General features: G+C 44.8%; 1 protein-coding gene across 7 annotated transcripts in view; it reads left to right on the top strand.

The window, feature by feature from the left end:
* Window positions 1-21,805, top strand: part of KIAA1549L (KIAA1549 like) — a 268,498-nt gene that overhangs the window by 166,145 nt on the left and 80,548 nt on the right. For all 7 annotated transcript variants that reach the window (XM_049096726.1, XM_049096725.1, XM_049096724.1 and 4 more), the window contains 3 exons: window positions 1,421-1,572; window positions 7,172-7,343; window positions 17,566-17,729. In XM_049096726.1, coding sequence (XP_048952683.1) covers window positions 1,421-1,572; window positions 7,172-7,343; window positions 17,566-17,729 — 488 coding nt within the window. The remainder of the gene's footprint in view (window positions 1-1,420; window positions 1,573-7,171; window positions 7,344-17,565; window positions 17,730-21,805) is intronic.

Below are 21,805 nucleotides of genomic sequence, written 5' to 3'. Positions count from 1 at the left end.
CTGTGGGTTTTTATTTTTCTCTTGATCGGTTTCACCATCATGCTCCATATCGCTGCCATCAGTAGCTTATTCTGGCCCTGTACAGAATGAGCTCATAACAGCAACATGTTTTTACGTTCGGGCTATTTTCATATCCCCCTAGATGGGTGGTATTAGTGGCCCTTGGCTGGACTATGGTAGAACAAATTCCGTTAACTGAAAAATCTTGGATTGCACACCCAGCCCATTGTTAAGTTTTTGTCTCTTTAAAAAGATGAGAATTTTTTTTTAGCATTTTTGATCTCAGGACAGACTGTGTTTGGAGGCTGTGTTTGTGTGTTTGGGGTGGCATTTGTTTCCCAAGGGACTTGGAGGAAGGACCGAGCTTTGGGGGTAGATGGCAAAAGGACATGACTCCCATAGTAAGTGATCTTTCCAGTCCTGGCATGGCCCTGGTGTGTTCTTTGCGGTCCTCCGCCATGCATGCACTAGCCGTTGCCTACCCTTCCATCATGAATGCCTTACCTACCCAGATAGCCCTGGATATAGATGAGACACAGCAGTGGAGGAGGGCTGGAAAGAGGAGTTTCATTTATCTCCTACGCACCTGGCATTACTGCTAAGCTGCTTGATACATCTGGTCTCATTTCAACCTTATAGCCCACAAGGAATAGATTTACTGTGATGTAGACTTTCTTATTCCCTTTCTATAGAGAAGGACTTGGACTCAGGAAGGGCCAGTGGTTTGCCTGAAGTCTCAAGACTGGCAAGTGCCAGCCCACTCTTTCTATTACACTGTCCTGCTCTTGAATGGGAGCGTACCTGAGAGGCTCTGGGCCACTTTAGGGATGGGTCTCAAAAGGACCCCATGGAGGAGGGAAAGATGAGGACACTGGGCAGGGTGGCTTGTCTAGGTGTGAGGAGCTGAGTTGCAGGATGGAGCTCAGATTCCTTAGCAAAGCTGCTGAGAAGTGAAAATGCAGTAAGGGTAGCCCTGAGCCGGGGCTTCTGAGCGGGAACCAGTGAAAGATCCATGTAGTCGTACCTACGGCTGTGCTGTATTCCCACATGCTCTCTAACAACACGTAACATCTTAATAAGGTTTGGATTAAATACAACAGCATCAGGCATGTCACAGCTTGTGGAGGAGAGAGCCCAGGCTTTAGAGTTACATAAACACGGGTTCAAACCCCAACTTTGCTGGTTATTAGCTGCATAACCTTAGGCGAGTCACATAACCTTTCAGCATCTATAACATGAGGACAGTGATTCGCTACTCCTGGGGCTATGGTCAGGGTAAAGTGAGGCAAGGATGGCCAAGTCCTAATATGAGGTAGGCCCAGGGCCCTCCGTGGCTGGTACAGGGCCAGTGGTGGTTGTGGTTTCTGAGTCCGCAGGGAATCTGTCCTCTGAGCAGCCCCTCTGCCTTCTGCATCCACAGTGCTACAGGGCGTGGACAACTCGCTGGTGGGCCTGCACAACCAGAGCTTCGCCCGGGTCATGGAGCAGCGCCTGGCACAGCTGTTCATGATGTCCCAGCAGCAAGGCCGGCGGTTTAAACGGGCCACCACACTGGGGAGCTACACCGTGCAGGTGCGTGTGTGGCAAGTCACTGGGGTCTTCTGACAAATGTGCGGGAACGTCCTGAGACTAAAGTAAGCCATGCCGTGTGCAGAGGAGCATTTAATCAACACTCCTCTTAGGTTTGGGGGGTTCGTGGTTACGACCATCAAAATCATGGAGGAGGGTGACAGTGAGCTACTCCCCTATCTTGCTACTAGACTCCAAAGTTTCAGAACAGATTCTGTACACGTGCACATGCTTACTAAACAGAAGTTCTTAGTAAGCGTGCACAGACTGACTACTCCCCAACCTGTTCTGGAGACTGGATGAAGTCCCAGAGCTTAGGGCCTTTGGGCCTCTTGCCACCGCTACTGTGGATGGCAGGCGCACCAATCAGTTTCCCAGGTGCAGGACGCTGTTATCCTTAATTAGTCAGCTTCAACAAAACAGGGCCCTGCACGTGCGTAATGGGCAGGTGACCACCCAGGGATTTCGGTGGGGGAGCTGTAGCAGACATTACTGATGCCCTGCCCAGAGCCCTTTCCCTTTCTGTTGAATGCCAGTGGGCTTCCAACAGCCACTGCTGAACCTTTCTTTCTTGAAGGGCTGCTCTTGGGATGCCAGAACCCACTCTGTCCCTGCCAGGGCCGGCTGGAAGTGCCTGGGAATTAGTGAGTGGTAGGGGTGTGCACACCACAGCGCTCTTGCTTCATGGCTTTGGGAGTTCTGAGATGTGTGCTTTCAGTAATTGCTAGAGCTTTCCCATAGAATTAAGCTTTAGCTACCCACTGTGCTAACTAGATTAGTAAAATGCCTCTCGCTAGTTCCGTTCCACCCGCTGTCTCCTCTCCTGTCTGTCCCTGGCACCTCCCGAATAATCTCCAAGCACGCAACTCGGAGTCTGCTTCAGAGGGATCCTGACAGACACAAAAGCCATTCTCAAGGTAGAGGCTCCAAGCTGGTTTAGATTCTTTATTCAATTCAAGCAAGAGTGGGGGCATCTCTAGCATATTCCAGCCAATCCACATATCCTGAATACCACTCATTTCACCAAAACTGAGAACCCCCGTAGCTAATATTTGTTACGCTAATTAACAAAGCTCTATTGAGCAAGCTGTCAAAGTACAGAAGCCCTCCTGGTAGCTGCTTCCTGAGTGCGGGCTTCCTAATTGGAATCTAGCACACTGCCCCTGCGGTGTAAACTGTCCGTTTGGCAATTGCCACATCTAGGGTGTAACTTAACCCAGACACACAGGCTTGATATCACAGTGTCTAAGAGGAAGCGTTTTAAAGGAAATTATAGGCATTACTCCAAGCTGTCTGCAGATTGTGTCCCCAGGCAATTTTGAAAGTACACACAACCCATTTTCTGGAACACACTTCCCTGCCTCAGTCAAGCATCCTGCCCTTGAGGGAGTACTTGAGGTCCTCCATTCACAGTTGGTGAATCTGGCCCCATGTCCCAATCTGGCCCCTAGCAGATGTTTGCTTTCATTCTGTCTTTATGGTTGGTGACAACCTGTGACCAGGTAAAGCCATAGTTAATTTCTTGTGCCAGGTTTATGATTTACCCTCACTGGGGTCTATGTGAGCCCTATAATCCACTTCTCCAACTATCAGAAAGGAAGCTGTTGAGACTCAGATAATAAAATGGGATTTGCCTCAGCTGAAGAAAAAGAAAGAACAACCCTATAATCCTGATGTTATTGTACATTTCTTGTAAACCGAAGAAATCTAACACATTCTACACATCTAAAAGAGCCCAGCGAGATGGTCTTCCCTCATTTCTTTTGAGTTCTCCAATGTACTTGGCCCCATAGCTGCCTGGAAAGTCTCAGTGGAGCAAGTAGGGATTTATTTCTGCAAATCCTTAGTTTATAGAGGCTGTAGATCGTCTTCTAACATCGTCCTTGGAGAAATCTTGGTAACAAGAATTCGCTATGAATTGAAATTGAGTGAAATTATTAAATATCTGAATGCCCATTTACCTTCTACCTGGTTATACTAACACTAGCCTTACCTCCTGTCCCGGGAGGGACTGGAATGACATGCCCAAATTTCCCAAATAAAATTCACTCTGCGGAATTTATATCATGCTTCTACCCAGTGGCCTTTCTTCTGGGCTTAGATAATTTTAAAAGATGAGCCACTTTTATGAATATGGAAATGTATATTCTAGAATTCAAAGATATTTCTCTAGTGACTATATCTGAAAAATTGAGTCTGAAGAAGAAATCCATATGACCAGTCAACATTTTTAAATGTTTAGCTCCATTTGCCGCAAAAGTGATGCAAATTTTAACTACCACAAATTATCATTTTCACCTACCAAAGATGTATGATGGCATCGTCCAGTGTTGGCAAGGATGTGATGAAATGGGCACTTTCAAACATGGTAAATGGGTATGACCTCTGCATATGGCCAATGAGCAATTTACACAAGAACCTCCTAGATGGTCACAATCTTACTCCTGGAAATTCACTTTGAGGAGATAGAGGTGAACACAAAGACAAGACAGTGGAGCAGAGTTTCTCAGAGAGTGTCCAGAAATGGTCCCACAAGGTGCCCTGGGGCAAAGGGGGTCCATGGCCATATCCATTTGGGCAAGGCTTCATTCTGTAGCCCCTACCTGAAGATCCCCAAGGCCTTTTGGCATACTGAAGACTCTTAAAAAGACCTGCAGTAAAGAAATTCCTTAACTTTGTTCAGCTACAAGTTCGTATATTGCCAATAAGAGCCTTATTTTTAGTAATACCTGTTTCTCCAACATTTTGTTATGAACACTTTTAAACTCACACAAAAATTATGTAGTGAGCACCAATAACCTCACCATCTAGGTGCTACAGTTAACAGTGTACTTACTATTTTATATTCGGTAACATATTCATTTCCATGCCACGAATCCGTTTGCACTGTTCTAGAACTTCATATACGTAAATATATTCTCTTTTGTATAAAGCTTTTTTGGCTCAATGTAGTGTTTCTTAGGTTCATCATGTGTTATTTGGGAGTGTATTCCTTTGTATTGCTGAGTAATTATCCCCTTGTATGAATATACTACAGTTTACCCATTTTTCTATTGAGAGATCACCAGACTTTTTCCATTTTCAACTATCATAAACAAAGCTGCTATGCACATTCTTCTACAGGTCTTTCTATGACCGTGTATTTTCATTTCTCTTGAGTGTGTAGGAGTGGAATTGCTGGTTCATAGGGTTGGTGTATGTTAGCTCTGTGAGAAACTGCTAGACCTTTTCCCAAAGTTTGCCATTTTCCACTCCCACCAACCAGATGTAGACTTCCAGCTATTCCTCATGTTCACCAGCACTTTGTATTGTTGGCCCTTATTTCAGTCACTCTGCTGGGTGATAGCAGTGTCTTATGGTTTTGCTTTTCATTTCCCCATTGAGCATTTTGTATATGCTTGTTGACTATTCAGATACCTTCCTTTGTGAAGTGTCTGGCCAGATTTCTTTAAACCCATTTTTTATTGGGTTGTAGTAATAACTGTTTTAAATTATGTAGAGCATACATACACAGGAGTATAAAGTCATGCAGACCTCAGAGAACACTAATAAAAGGAAGCCACAGACCAAAGCATAAGAACATTCCCCTTACCTTACCCCTAAAGGCTTTTATGTGTCTTCTCTAGTTCTTTTTTTTTTTTTTTTTTTTTTTTTTAATATTTATTTATTTATGATAGTCACAGAGAGAGAAAGAGAGAGAGGCAGAGACACAGGCAGAGGGAGAAGCAGGCTCCATGCACTGGGAGCCCGACGTGGGATTCGATCCCGGGTCTCCAGGATCGCGCCCTGGGCCAAAGGCAGGCGCCAAACCCCTGCGCCACCCAGGGATCCCTGTCTTCTCTAGTTCTATACACACTCCCTTCCTTCCTATCCAGGTTGAGTTTGCTTCTGAATTTTGTTTTAAGCCACGCCTGTATTTTCTGTGTAGATTTTACCATCCATGTGTGTCTCCCTGAACAGTTTATATTCTGTGATTTTTTTCTTTTGCTCATTATCAGAATTATTTTTTTCATTATCAGGATTTTGTATTCACCCACATTGATACAAATACCAGTAGTTTATTTATACTACTCTATACTACTTCATTGTGTAGTACCATAATGTACTAATCCATTCTACTGTTATTAGTGACTTTTGAATTTCCAGGGTTTTTTGCTGTTGTGACCAATATTGATGTAAACATTTCTGTAGTATCTTTTAATGTCCTATGAAGCTTGCAATCTGTAATACACACTTTAGAAAATACTATACTATAATGTTTATCAGTTGTTAATTATAGTTGAAAACTTGATAACAAACTAACCGTTCAAAAATGAAGTGTTGAGTTTATGAGGCATGCCGGTAGTAGAACATTATGTAGATATAAAAATTTATGTTTTATGTATTTATAATGACGATCAATTAACTACAATACTAAAAAATGAGTAACAATTGAAGTGTTTGAAAAAAGTGATTTGCTAAATAAGTTTATGAGGTGTGCATTGGAATGCTGTGTTGAAATGAACATTTATGTTTTTGTTACATTTATAGTCCTTTAAGAATGCAAGTAAAAATAGCAATGTGTGATTTTTATATAAAGAGTATTATAAATAGTTTTGTGGAATAATAAATAAAAGGTTTGTGTGGAAAAAAACAAAGAATGGAAGCAAATGCTCCAAAATAATAGTAATTTGCTTGTGGTGGAGGGATTACACATTGTTTTTATTTTATTTCATTTGTTGATGCTTTTCTTTTCTGTTTTCAAATTGTCTGTAGTGACTATGTGTATAACTGGTATAGGGAGAAAAAGCAACAAAGGTTATTTTAGAAAAAGAACTTTGAGTCTCCCAAGTACTGCTTTTATCAGAGATCTTTTGAATTGCAGACATATAAGTTCATTTTTTCCCCTTCTCTGGCAATAGCAGGAGTTTGAAATTAGAAATCTTGTTTGAGAATAACCTAACATGCCCTGAATTAATGTGCAGGCCTATTTCCAAATGAGGCCAGAGTTCTCTGGAGGCTGGAAGACATCACCATTTCAGCGTTTTCTTCTCCAGTCTCAAGCTGTTCTTTCCAGATGTTCATATTTTCAATCTTTTTCTCCTCCCTGTCTCCCCCTCCAGCAATAGCAGGGCTTCTCATGATGCTGGCATTAGGGAGGTACACGAAGGTTGATATCTAAAATATACCTTGTTCCCTCTACACTGAGACTTAAGACATTGCTCATATTGTATATTTTGGCTTGAGTATAGATCAGTGTAAACTTGGAGAGATTTTTCTATCATGTAGAGTAGGTATTTTTTATAGATTGAGGGTTGATCAATTTTTTAATACTTCCAAGGGAGAAAACTATCCATGTATACACATAATATATGTATGTTTGATAATAAATATTGGGACTCTACTTTCCATGCTCCCCCCCCCCCAAAAAAAAGAAAAGAAATAAAATAAATAAAATAAAATAAGATGAAACAAAACTAGACTAAACTAAATTAATTTAAATAAATGTTGTGGGTCCACTTAGCCGTGGAAGTCTTCAGCAATGGGGAAAGAGCCTCCTGATTGCCAAGGTGATTGCATGGTGCAAGCTGCCCTGTAAACATGGCCTCTCTTTTTCTGAAAGATGGTAAAGATGCAGCGGGTGCCGGGACCCAAGGACCCAGCGGAGCTGACTTACTATACACTGTACAACGGGAAGCCTTTGCTGGGGACTGCAGCTGCCAAGATCCTGAGCACCATTGACTCCCAGAGGATGGCCTTGACTCTGCATCATGTGGTCCTTCTGCAAGCTGACCGTAAGGGGATAGTCTTTGCATTCATTATTTTTAACGCCCTTTCATGCTCCCTGCAAATTTAAGTGATTCCCCAAACTCACATTAATGGACCCAGAGCGAAACATATTTGTGTTTTAGAAGGTTCTTAAATCAGTCAGCTATTTCCTGTGTTGTTTGAAGCTGTAGGCTTTGGGTAAGGGATATGTTTTGGATATTAGGATGATGATAATGATGTTGCTTTGCCCCCCAAGTCCTACGTGCTCTTTCTCCTCATTAGTCCAGTGAACAGCTGGAAAAATCACCATGGCTGAGATGATATTGTCTGCCGGGGAATTAAAGATAATTTGATTCACTAAGCTTTATGGAGTGTTGCATGAACTGTGCTCAGTGTCGGTGGACATACAGAAATGGGCAAGACATGGTCACTGCCTTTAAGAAGCAGAGACGACATTAATAATGCAAATACAAAGGAGCGGAATGCAGGAAAGTGCAGGGAGGAGGCCGAGTGATCCAGGACTCGTGGAGGGACAGTTTGGTCTGAAGTGTTGCCCAGAAAAAATGAACAGAGAAGGAGTATGAAAAACAATAGTTGCCTTCTCTGTGGCAGGTATGATGCTTGTTGCCTTACAGAGATTTCCTCACCTTCGCCTCTCACTAAGGTACCTTTCTCCACCTGCAGATTCCAGGCGAGGAAATGTAGGCTCAGGAAAGTTAACAAACTCGCTCACCATCAGAGAACCGGTACTTAGGTCACCAAGATATGAATCTGGGTCTATCTGACCTCAAACATATGTTTTCAACTGTGTTGCATGCTTAGATTTCAGCAGGAGGAGAGGAAGGGTGTGTATTCCAGAAAGAGGGAGCCACAGGAGCAGAGGTAGGGAGGTGAGAAGTGGCAGGCAGGCTTGAAAAACAAGGAGTCCGAGTTGCCTGGACAGCAGAAATGTGAGGAAGAGTCGATGAGCTCAGAAAGATATATTGCTTTGGAGACTGGGGCCTTGGGTGACGGGAGAAGGACACTGTGCATGATACGATAGGCTGTGGGAGCTGTTGAGGACTTTGGTGCAGGGGCATGGTGTCATTAGAACTACCCCGTATTTAGGGACATTAACCTGTCAGTGGTGTCCAGGATGAGAGGAGCAGGACTAGTGAGGAGGCTCTGTGGTGGCTTAGGTGCTGGGGACCCAGATGAGGTCTATAAAGAAAATGAGGTGGGGGTGGTGATGAAGGTGAGAGACTATGTGGTAGACATTTTAGATTTGGCAGCCTGCTGAGCATCCAGGCATGGAAGGTCATCGTCTCCTATTGACTTCCTAGCTGGTGTGCTATTCCTTAAAAAACATGACATTTGGCTCATGGTTTTCATCTTCTACTCATCTCTTGCCTTCCTCCAGGGCAAGTGTGGCTTCCATGTTGATGCAGATTCACTTCTTGGCTTGCATGTCCTCACAGATGCATCTTTGCCTACCAATGATGGCTACCCTGTGCAATCTCAGCTCCGAAATGATGTTTCTAACCCAGAGTCTCTTCTTTTGTGCCTCTCTCCTTCCCTCTCTGTAGGCTCCATCCCCATGTCTGGTCAGGTCAACTACTGGCTTCATTGGTTTTGCTGCATCTTCTTTATGTGAGTCCCCCAGAGTTCCATTCTCAGCTCTTTCTCTCTCCTAGTAGAGAATGAATTGCAGAGGGCAGGACTGAAAACCATGGCAGGTGTCCAGGTGAAAGGTGAAGGTGTTAGAGAGAAATGGAAGGATTTGAGACCTTTTTGGGGACAGAGCCAATGGGGCAAGATAATGGGTTCTGTGTGTGGCCAGAGGAGGTAAGGGTCAGAAGAAGAAGCATGACTCCTAGGTGTTTGCTTCAGTGCTGCTTGTGTTATAATTTGTTGAGAGGTGGGAGAGAGTTTTTTTTTTTTTTGGAGCTGGAGCAAGAGTGGGAAGATGGACTTGAGAGTTTGGTTTGGACATGATAGGGTTGAGATGTCTAGCAGACATCCTCGCAGGTTAGCCATGAGCATAGCTTGGCAATCCACAGGAGGGAAGAGTTAGAGCCTACAAAAGACACTGAGAAGGAGCAGCCAGGGAGATGGGAGGAAGCCCAGGAGAGAGTAGGCTTAGAAATTAGCAAAGAAAGGAATGTCCTGTAAGGAAGTGAGCTACTATGTCAACTTGTATTTTTTTTTAAGATTTTATTTTATTTTTAATTTTTATTTATTTATGGTAGTCACAGAGAGAGAGAGAGAGAGAGGCAGAGACACAGGCAGAGGGAGAAGCAGGCTCCATGCACCGGGAGCCCGACATGGGATTCGATCCCAGGTCTCCAGGATCGCACCCCGGGCCAAAGGCAGGCGCCAAACCGCTGCGCCACCTGGGGATCCCTAAGATTTTATTTTTTTATTCATGTGCGCGAGAGAGGCAAAGTCATAGGCAGAGGGAGAAGCAGGCTCCCTGTGGGGAGCCTGATGCAGGACTCGATCCTAGGACCCAGGGATCACAACCTGAGGCAAAGGCAGATGCTCAACCACTGAGCCACCCAGGTGCCCTGTGTCAACTTCTATTCTTGAGAGGCAGTGTACTTACTATAAGGACAGAGGTTAACTGGATTTGACAAAATGGAGATGATTGGTGACCTTGGCAGGAGTGGTTTCCAGGCAGAGGTGGTGGAGATGTTTGGCTAGAGTGGATTGAGGAGGACGGGGTGGGGAAGTAGTGACAGCAAAGAGGAGAAGATTAATGGTGCCCTTACTGGAGAGGCACAGGGAGATCTTGGAGGATGGTTGAATATTGATGTGTTACTGTAATAGGGAGAAACAGTGCAGAAGAGAGACAAGAACTGTCTTGGAGCGAAGTCCTTAAGTGGACAAGGCAGTGGCACAAGTGGAGGGGTCAGATTCAGTGAGGAGCAGCGACCGTTCATCCTTTGCACTGGGAGCGAAAGCAAAATCCAGGGCTGTGGGTGCCGGTCGGGCAGTCCATTTGGTAATGGAAGCCCAAGGACATTTCCTGTGATTGTTTCTACTCTCTTGGGACAGAAGGAGGTGAGGTTGGCAGCTGAAGCTGAGGTTGTGTGTGGGGAGCTTGAGCAAGGGTGGGACAGTACACACTGAGGATCTGCAGACTGATCAGAGAAATGCTGTAAGATTGGCAGGGCTTCCGTCCTCTACAGGCTCCATTGCTATGTCCAAGCCAGTTCTTCTATTATTTCAGATCCCAGATCCTCTGAAGCTGCCTCCCCATAACTGTAATCCCTCTAGACCCCCAGAGGTCCTCCATAACTCACTGGAGATTTAAACCCAGTTCGTTGTCTCTTTCTCTCCATCGCTTCTCCTGTCCCCAATCCATCCTTGATGCTGATGGGTCAGTCAGTCCCATGACCTCCTCAGTTCCAGGCCTTGTGGTACTTGGGAAAGGGGCAGGAGGGGAGCTGGTTATATTTAGAACAAGAAGTGAATGGAGCATCAGGAGCAGAGTTTGAGGCAAGGGGACTTTGCCTATGGTGGTTGATGGGGAGCCGTGGAAAGTTGGAGAGCATGGGCAGTAGAGACCAATCATGTCAAATTAGGAAATGCATAGAGCTTTCTGGAAATGAGAGTCTGGGGATCACCTGGGGATCACCTGCCTGCAGAGCTGCTGTCCCTCAGTGGCGCTTCTTTGTTGCCTTCACAGCCACCTGGACCTCCTCCTGTGATAACTCACAAATGATGTGTTTCCCTTTCTCCATTTCATTGTCGTCTCTTCTCGGACTTTGCGAGTCCTTCCCAAATGACTCAACCTCCATCACTCTGCCATTAACATACTGTCCACACTGTAAGTAGAGTCATCAGAATACACGATTCTGATCTCACATCTACTCCATTCACAGGATATTTGGTGGCTCTTCATTGTTCACAGAATAAAAGCCGAACTTCTTACAGAAGACCTTCTAAACCCCTCACAACAAAAGGCTCAGGTCCCTTCACAGCCTGGTCCCATATTGCCTGTTCCACCCATACAGCCTGTTTTTCTCTCCTTCCTACATGGTGCTTCAGCCACACAGGGGGATCCATTCTTCACATTCCCTGGTTCTCTGAAGCCACCCCTGACCCTGTTTCCCTTAGTTCCAGATGATTCCAAGGCCCTTACCACAGGTGGCAAACAAGTTGTTTTTGCTCCCTGTCCCTCGTGAGCTCTCCAAAAGTACGTGCCACATCTCATTCATCTTTGAATATCCAACCCAGCTACTGCCTGGCTCTGTTCTGTGAGGGCAAAGGGCTGACTTTAGCTATCTGCCTCTGCCAGGCCCTGTGTAAGGCACATGACTGGAAGACACCACAGCAGAGCAGTTGAGTCTCTGCAACATAACACTCTTGGATTCATGCCCCTGCTCTTCCACTCTCTAGCTCTGGAACTCTGGGACAAAAAATGACCTTCACTGACCTGCATTTTCTACACCTGTAGAATGGGAAGATAAAGAATACTGACCTTCTAGAGCTACTTGGAGGAGGAAGCAAGTTAATTATTGCTCATGAAGGGCTTAGTACACTCCTTGAGCACCTGTTGGGGGCTTGGTAAGTGGTAGCTGAATGTCTCATGGATACCTTATGGATCCAAGTGTACTAGTCTACAGTTGGGACTAGAGGAGAGAGGGAATGAAGAAGGAAAGGTGACTTAAAGTTTAAGAACTCATATAATTCAGAGATTAATGTGCTAGTAATGAAAATAGGAAGGGGGTTGGAGAGGGGAAGCATTTTTAGAAGGGAGAAGGTACTTTATTCAGTTTTGGCCATGTTGAGTTCAAGGTGATGAGATATTCAGAGCTGCTGATCAGATATTGAGGGGCAGTGACAGGATATTGAGGGGGTGTTTTTTTGCAGACATCCAGGGGTGCTATTGGGACATAGAGGGAGTCCTGTTGGAACATTGGTGGTGCTGTTGGGATATGGAAGTCTGAGTTTAGGAAAGTTGTGGGAATTCAAGCCTACATCTCAGGAGAGAGGTTAAAGTTAACACCACAGGTTTGGGAATGTTGTAGATACAGGTTAGAAATAAACTCCTGGAGACCATTCGAGGGTCTGGGGATGGTGTAGAGCTAAAGGACAGACCCTGGGAAATTCCTCCATGCTCAGGATCAGATGAAGAGGAAGCTAGGACCAGTGAAGAAGAGGAGCAGAAATGTTTTAAATCTCATTTTCTCTGAATAGTTTCAAAATCAGCCAGCAACATGAACCCAACATCAATCAGTTCCTCCTATGGAGAATCATGGTGTTGAACGAACACCTTGTTTCTCTGAAGGGAGAGTGTTAATGTTCTGTGTGTTCCAGTGTTTTCTAAATCACTAGGGCCAATGTGTAGTGCCCTGTGATGGGACATGCTATGCCCCCTGAACCCCTATTACCTCTGAGTAATGGGCGGCAGTGGCCGCTACAGAAGTAGCCGTGTTTCGCATGGAGGTTTACACCTGCTCCATGTGCCGGATCTGGACGGAGCCACAGCCACTGGAGTAGGGAAGATTCTCCCCACACTGAAGCTGACCAGAGAGGGAATTGGTTGGCCTTACCTGGCCGTCAGATGTTATTGCAAGAAATGCCACTTTAAGAAAGTGATAGACTGATCCTCTGGCGAAGGGGATTTGTGTTCATTCATTCTTTTGGTAAATATTTTTGAGAACCTACTATGTGCCTGGCACTCTCCTGGCACTGGAGATATAGCAGTGAATGAAGCAGACAAAACCCCTGCCCTCACGGAGCTTACATTCCTGAGTGGGCAGATCAAATAAGCAAAATAAGTAAATAAAATGTTCAAAGCAATAAGGGCCATGGAGAAAAACAGGAAGGCCAGCAGGTATCAAGGACATAAGGGTCATAATTTTAAATGTTTGTGAGGTTAAAAAGAAGATCAATGAGTTACCACCTGAGGCTACCTAAGGACAAGGTTCCCAAGAGTGGGAGGGTTTGAGACCCAATGAGGGTGTCACTGATGGAAGGAGAGTAGCAGCCATGAGGTCAGGGTGCAGGTGAGGACCACAATTACTAGAGCTCCAAGGGCCACACCTGAAGTGGAATGAGAGCCATGGACAGAAATGTCTGGGCAGGAGAGTGACTGAGCACTCACAGTGACTGGACCCTGGGCTAGACCCTTCCCTGCACACACGTGCGCACACACACACACACACACACACCTCCATTTCAATGTAGAACTGACAAGCTGTGTATTTCAAAGAGATGACTTTTCATAAAAACGTCTGACCTCCCTGGGGCTCTGCTTCCTCATCTGCAAACTGAGAGTAAGAATAATAGCACCTGCATATCACAGTGCCTCACACACAGCAGAAGCTCAGAACATGTTGTCCCCCTTTCTTATCCTTTCTCCATCCAAGTTCTTGCAAATTAAATAGCCATTCATGCCTCTTCACTTTTTTTTATAATGATTTATTTATTTATTTATTTATTTATTTATTTATTTATTTATGTATTTATTTATTTATGATACTCACACAGAGAGAGAGAGAGAGAGGCAGAGACACAGGCAGAGGGAGAAGCAGGCTCCATGCACCGGGAGCCCAACGTGGGATTCGATCCCAGGTCTCCAGGATCGCGCCCTGGGCCAAAGGCAGGCGCCAAACTGCTGCGCCACCTAGGGATCCCCCATGTCTCTTCACTTCTATACATGACCTTGCGGTTTTAGATCACTATGCCAGTGAATACACTGGGTTTAAATGATTTCAGTTGACCTAACTTTACTATCTCTTTGACTGTTAAATGAATTCACGAATGTACATACGATAAATGTATTGTCTTTCCCTTTAAATCCAGGTGAAAGGATTTTACATTCTGCACCAAGAAGGAACATATACACCAAAGCCATAAAGCCAAGTAAAAGCAGAACTCATGTAAATAATGACTCTTGCTAGTGAAATATGTATTTAAGGTATCATGTTCTGATACACTACACATTTTTCTTCATTGGGAGAGAATAGCATAGCCAAAAGAGGCATATTGTTATTTTTCATGGAAACCCTAAGCTTTAAAAGACGTTAATGGCATCAAACTCACATGTAAATACCAAATTGCTAAAAGCAGTAGCAATTAAATGTTTGATGTCAACAGAAGCACATTATCTAATGAGCTGTTTTCAGAAGTTAATAATGTGATTAATCACCGATTGATGAAAAACTCTGGAAAAGAAGGGGGTTTTTTGATACTAAAGAACTCCACATCCAAGTGCTGCTGGGTGAGAGGCAGATCTCTGCTGATGCGGGACCACTTGAAGTCAGAGAGGGTGGTTGAAGTCAAAGAAAAAGCAGTGGATTCATCATGTGTCACTTACCATGGGGTCTCCTAAAATATTCCAGACTCTTGTCCTCAGCTTTGTGGGTCTAGCAGCCCTCAGAGTGTAGCAGGATTAGGAGGACCAACCTATGCTATGCAGACTTATGAAAGACTGATATACAAATCAGATTGATAGTATATTAACTTAAAATACAGACTAGAACTACCAAAGAGATGAGATTTCTCTCCGCCATGTGGAGAGAACCTATATGGGGAACCAAATTGCAACAGGGATAATGGTGATTCCTTTATACATTCATTCAGCTTTTAATTGAGCACCTACTATGTGCAAGACCCTGTTCTGGGCCCTGGGAGTGTAGCAGTGAACAAGAAACCCCTCCCTGCTCTTTTGGAGTGTACATTTTAATGGAGAGGCAGAGACAGATGATGAGGAAATACAAATGTATCGTGTCAGACACTAATGTGTGCTTTAGAGCCTTACCATTCCATGTGTGGCCTGTGCGCCTGCTACATGGGCGCCACCTGGGAGCTTGTTCGAAAGGCAGAGTCTCAAGCCTTGCACCAATTCACAGAATCCGAATCATACATTTGAACAAGATTTCCAGGTGATTGGCGTGCACAAGTTTGAGAGGCACTGCTTTAGAGAAAAACCAAGATGAGGAAGATGGAGAATGTCAGGGGCAGGGATTGCTCTCTCTTAAAGAGTAGATGTAGTGACACTAGTTTAGAGCCCTGAAAGAAGAAAAGGAGGGAGCCATGGATGTCTGGGTGAAGAGCACTCTAGGTGGACGAATAAGCTGGTGCAAAGGTCCTGAGACAGGAGCATGTCCAGCACATTAGAGGAACAGTAGGAGACTGGTAGGCTGGAGCAGAGTGAATTAAGGGAGTCCAGTGGGCTCTAAGGGCAGAGAAGTAACTAGGGTGGTTGGAAAGGCAGATCACTTAGGGTCTCTGAGAAATTATAAGGACTCTGATCCTTACTCTGAGGGGAGCCTTTGGAAGGTTTTGAGCAAAGGAGTGTCATAATCTGAGTTTCTAAAGGATCATGCCACTGCTGTGTTGCAAATAAACCGTAGAGTACAAGGGACAAGATAGGAGGCCATTGCAGTAATTCAAATGAGAGACTCTGGTAGCTTGGACCACAGTGGGGGCAGCAATAGAAAGAAGTGAACGGATTGTGGATTTATCACCTCCGTTTGGAGGTAATAAGGTTTGTCGATGAATAGAATGTTGGGTGAGAATAAAAAGGTAGGGTCAATATTGATGGCAAAGCTATTGACCAGAGCAACTGGAAGGAAGGAGTTGTAATTTATTGAGTTGGAGACCATCACAAGAACGGGTTTGGGGGAGAAACTGAGAATTGGGTTCTAGGCATAATAAATTTGAGGTATCTCTTCAGTATCCAATTAGAGATTGAGTTGGCAGTTGGATGTAGGAACCTGGAGCTCAGGGTAGTGGTCCTGGTTGGATAAAGTCCTGGTTGGATAAAGTCCTGGTTGGATAAAGTCCTGGTTGGATAAAGATCCCTGAACATCGTCAGCATAGATGGTATTTAAAGCCATGGGTCTATGAGATCATCTAGGGTATGGGAGAGCAGAGAACTTGGGTAGGATTAGTGGACAGTATCACCAAACTGAAACAGCAAGCTGCAGTCCTCTTGTTCGCCAGGATAGACCCTCCCAGCTGGATTCCCCACACCCGCCACTTGGGGCACATTCCTAAGGGATGGACAAGCCCTTTGGCTCTCTTCTCTAGATTTCCTGTAGACCCACTCCCTTCCAAAAGCTCTTTTTCTTGCTGATTGTTTTGGTTGCTGTTTTCTTTACTCCAGTTCTAAGAACATATTTCTCTTTTTGATTGGACAGAAGTATCTTCCAAGCCTCCCCACCAGTGGTCATGGGGGAGACTCATCCATCTCATGTCCAGGAACTTTTTCTTACATTTCCTAACAACCCACCTTTCAAAAAGTTGAAAGAACCATAAGGTGAACACCCATGTTCTCACCACCTAGATTCCACGATTAGCATTTTACTCTTCTTTATCACATATTTATCTACCTGTCCTTCCATCCAGCCATTAATCCATCTTATTTTATTCTCTTGAGGCATTTCAAAGTAAGTTGTAACATCAGCAGACTTCAGCCCTCAACACTTCAGCATGCATGCCATTGCCTAGAATCTAGTACTTATTTATGATGTTTAGGTAAAATTTACAAAGAGTGAGATGTATGGAGCTTAAGTATACCATTTGATGAGTTTTGACAGATGTATACACCTGCATGACCCTAACATCTGTCCTGATACAGAGCATGACCATCACCCTGTTGCTCTTTACAGGTTAATTAATTCCAACCCCACCTCCAAAGAAGCACCTCTTCTTCTAATAACACACTCTTCCTACTGACAATAGCTTTGGTTACTCTTTACTCTGGCTTTGAGGGCAACTTGATCCTTATGATTAGACCAAGGCATTTCCAACCTGCCCCAACCAACCTGTGGTGGGGGTAGGTCCATCTACTCAGCTATGTTTATTTGTCGCTCACTCGGAGGTGGCTTTGCTGCAGTATTTAGAGACATCTCTCTGTGGCCTTTGCCTCCTGCCTCCAGTCCAACTCTGACCCTCAGATTTCTTCTCTCTTCTCTTTGGATTCCTGGACATCATCTGTGGGGAAAATTGATACCAATCCATCTTCCTCTTTCTCTTAATAAGAGTGAAGGCTAGTATTTATTGAGTACCTACTAGGGACCACACCAAAGCCCCACATGGACCTCTTGTCTCTCTGATGCCTCACAAAGTGATAGCCCCATTTTACAGATGAGGAAACAAAGACTCAGAGATCTTGAGTAACTTGCCCAAGACAAGAGCCTTTCTCATCCCAAACCCTGCTCACCATCTCATGACTTGGGACCAGAGGTGTGGGGGCTACTTTCCCCCTCCCAATGCCCCTTGTCACATGGTCCCTCTGCTTTCCCACAGCCGTGGTAAAGAATCCACCCAACAACCTGTGGATCATCGCTGCGGTGCTGGCGCCCATTGCTGTGGTCACCGTCATCATCATCATCATCACTGCTGTGCTCTGCCGGAAGAACAAGAACGACTTCAAGCCAGACACCATGATGAACCTGCCTCAGAGAGCAAAGGTACGTGAGGTGGTGAGGAGAGACTCTGCTTGCCTTTTCTCTCTTGGCTTTGGAGGCCATTGCAAACACCTTCAGAAACATTCTACCAATCCCTGATTCTCAAAGAGACCCCTTATTTATTTTGATCTTTAAAAAATTAGAGTAAGGGCAGCCCAGGTGGCTCAGCAGTTTAGCACCTTCAGCCCAGGGTGTGATCCTGGAGACCCAGGATTGAGTCCCATGTCGGGCTCCCTGCATGGAGCCTGCTTCTTCCTCTGCCTGTGTCTCTGCCTCTCTCTCTCTGTCTCTCTCTGTGTCTCTCATGAATAAATAAAAAAATATTTTAAAAAAATTAGAGTAAACTAGGGGTACTTGTGTGGCTCAGTGATTGAGCATCTGCCTTTGGTTCAGGGCATGATCTTGGGGTGTGGGATCAAGTCCCTCATCGGGCTCCCTGCAGGGAGCCTGCTTCTCCCTCTACCTGTGTCTCTGCCTCTTTCTCTGTGTCTCTCATGAATAAATAAATAAAATCTTTTTTAAAAATTAGAGTAAATTGTACATAACATAAAATGTATCATCCTAACCATTTTCAAGTGTACAATTCCGTGGTGTTAAGTATATTCACATCATTGAACACCCTTTATGTTTATAGTCAGGACATGATACCGAATGCTTATCTAGTGCACTCTCTTTGCCATAAGTGCTTCCAATAGCTTTACATATAGCAACTCAATCCTCCCAGCAATAGCTTTAAGGAAGGGCCATTATTTTGCAAGTGAGGAAACTGAGGCACAGAAAATTAGGAGCTAGATAGACCTGCAAGGGGCCTTAGAGGTCATCTAATCTGACATCCTCCTTTTACAGAGAGGCGACTTAAGATCACCCACAGTTAGGAGCAGAACTGATGGTAGAACCAGGTCTTTTGGCTCCTAATGCAGGGCTCTTTGGGGGCACATTAGACTCTCAAAGTTTTCCTTCTTCCATCGGCTGGAGGGGCTTATCTCCAAAGGCTGCCATGATGGGCAAGCTGCAGAGCCTTGACCCGGACGTCATCAAACACCAGTTCAGTGGCTCCTCTGAAGCCTGGCCGGGAGCCCGTCCACCCTGCACAGTTTCCACACCTCCGATGACTGGGCGGGGAGTGGACTCAGGAAATTCTGAAGGCTACTTGTGCAGTCACCTAGCTCCCTGCATATTCCCCGAGGGAAATATCATAATCTATAATACCTGATGTTTACACAATGCCTTATAATTTGCCGGGGTCTTCTGTGTCTGTCACATTTGCTCATCACAGCAGCCCTTTAAGGTAGGTCGTAGTCAGGGCAGGTTTTATTATTTTCACATTAGTGTTGAGAAAACCAAAGGAAAGAGAGACTGTGGGGATTTGTCCAAAGTCACATAACTAGCAGCAGAGGAGCGACTCAACACCAGTACCTGTGCGTTTGGGCTCTCTCCACATGATACACCTTCTTGAACCCTGAGATTTGGCTGCCAGTCTCCTCTTCCAGCACCAAACTCCTGAGCTTTGTCTACCTGTGCAGAAGTGAAACGGCAAAGACAGTCCTTGCCAGGAGTCATGCATGCCTAGTCCTTTCGGGATGGTCACACCTCGCTTCAGCAAAAGCAATCAAATGAGTTTTATAGTTTATTAAACTAATTCACCTGTTGCAAAGCTGCAGCTTGATCAGATGCTCTGTGTATGAAAGAACCAAACTCCAAAGGATGTTGTTCTGTTTTTGTCGACCCAAAGGCACCTGCTTTCCAGGAGCAGCGCAGTGTTGGTAATTGTCCAAGCAGCGAGACGTGAAAGTGTTCCAAGAAGGGGTATTTCATTTCCATCTTAGCTTAGTTACAACCTGAGCCTTTCAGACATAACAGTAATTACCAGAATCTAATTGCAGCCGAGTCCAGGAATGTAAAACCTGCCACACTGAGGTTGTAAATGCCAACTTTGTGTTAGAGATTAAGCCAAATTTTCATTAATTTACCAAGGTGAGTTGGGCAGCCCACGATTTCAGCCATACCTTCTGGCTTGAGAGCTCTTTGAAGCTGGAAGAGATTCATGTTTGTGGGTTTTCAGAGCCCCTTTTATGTTCCTACCTGGTGTATCGTGCTTGAAGAGATACCTGGCCAATGTTGAAAATCAAGCCAATTTATGTTCCAAGAGAAGACTGGCCTCACTTGTGCATGGTGGTGGTGGCTGTTTGCTCCTTCAGTGAGCCTGGGCTCCGCACTTTGATTTGCAAAGCCCTTTTATCATAGGAAGCCAGCGGCGTGGAACTGCCTCTTTCTTACTGCAGTCCTTCTGCTGTTGCAACCCAGGGACACTGCAGTGTTTGGGAGGAGAGAGCCACCTGCATCACTTCTCACAACCTGTGTGTGTGTGTGTGTGTGTGTGTGTGTGTGTGTGTGTGAGCAGAATTCATTTGATGCCAAGGAACAAGGAGGAATGAAGAAGTTAGCCTTCGTGACCAACCCACAGAGCAGGAGGATGGTCTCCTGGTTTTCAGGGACATCACTGCGTCTTTAGAATGCAGGCTGCAGTGCCAGAGGACATTCCCCAGATCCCTGCTGAGACTTAGTAATAGGCTTGACAGGCTAAGAGGAGGTGAGTGCGCCTGTCCTGGGAGCCGAGGCCAGGGCGTGCACACCCCTACTCTTCTTCAGAGACCGGGTACTATCGACGGAACCCTGTCACCATGGTGGTCATCTGGGCTTCTGCAGGTAGAAGGTTGAGAACCTGAGAAATACAGGCATCAAGTCTCTTGTGACCTTCTTTCTTTCTGGTTCATTTCTCTTTACTCTTTGTCATTCACAGCCTTTGTCCAGTGGTTCCCTTCCTATAATTGATGAGAACATGGCTCCCTGGAAACAGGCAGCCTTACAGGAAAGTAGTTAGGGCCACACCCAGATGCAGGATGGAGCTTGGAGGGCCTGCAGTGGTTGGCATGACCGTCTGCTCGGGACAGGTCAGTCGCCCCCTAAAGGTGCCCAGCTGTTTCCTCTTTTTCACACACTACCTATGGGACCTGTATGTACTTCACCCCTTTGTGTCTCAGTTTTTTCATCTGTGAAATGGGGATGATAACAGGATGTATTTATAGGTTGTTGTGAAGATTAGGGGAGCTATGCAAGTTACTTTGAGCTGGGCCTGGCACATAAATATTACATTCAAGTTGGCCTTTCTTTTTTTCTTTCTTTTCAAGTTTAAAATCAATTAATTAACAGTCTCAGAAGTAGAGTTCAGTGATTCATCAGTTGCATATGACACCCCATGCTCATTTCATTAAGTGCCCTCTTTAATGCCTGTCACTCAGTTACCTCATTCCCCCCCCCCACCTCCCCTCCAGCAACCTTCAATTTGATTCTTATGGTTAAGAGTCTCTCATGGTTTGTCTCCCTCTCTGATTTCATCTTTGTATGTGTGTGTGTGTGTTGATTTCATCTTTTTTTAAATTTTTGCTTCCCTTCCCCCTTGCTCATCTGTTTTGTTTCTTAAATTCCACAGATCAGTGAAATCATGTGATATTTGTCTTTCTCTGAGTGACTTATTTCACTTAGCATAATTCCTCTAGCTCCATCCATGTCATTGCAAATGACAAAATTTCATTCTTTTTGATGGCTGAGCAATATTCCATTGTGTGTGTGTGTGTGTCTGTGTGTGTGTGTCTGTGTGTATCACATCCTCTTTATCCATTCATCTGTCGATTGGCTTTTGTTACTATATATACTTTTTTCTTAAAAGGTCTGGATAACATGTCTGCCTTTGAAATTGTTGGGGATTATTTTGATCTGCTAATTTTACAGAACTCGTTGAAGCAGCTATAGATACTTCATGATGTCTCAGCGGTGTCAAGGGTCACAAGTGTGTGTCCAATGACAATTAATGAATCGCAGGTGATTGTGAATGTCATCAGTCAGAGGAGTAAGGGACTAGTCTTGAGTCTTTCACCACTTAGCTGTGTGATCTTAGGCAAGTCACTGACCTTTCTGAGCTTTTGTGTTCTTACTGTAAAACGAAGACTATGATGTTCCTCCTGGAGGTGATTGTGAGCATGAAATGAGGTGTCAGTGTTTTGTAGGCTATAAGTATTGAA

This window comes from Canis lupus, chromosome 18 (assembly GCF_003254725.2).
Source record: "Canis lupus dingo isolate Sandy chromosome 18, ASM325472v2, whole genome shotgun sequence".
NCBI lineage: Eukaryota > Metazoa > Chordata > Mammalia > Carnivora > Canidae > Canis > Canis lupus.
The sequence above is the reverse complement of the archived record's forward strand: the minus strand, read 5'-3'. Positions and strand labels throughout refer to the sequence as shown.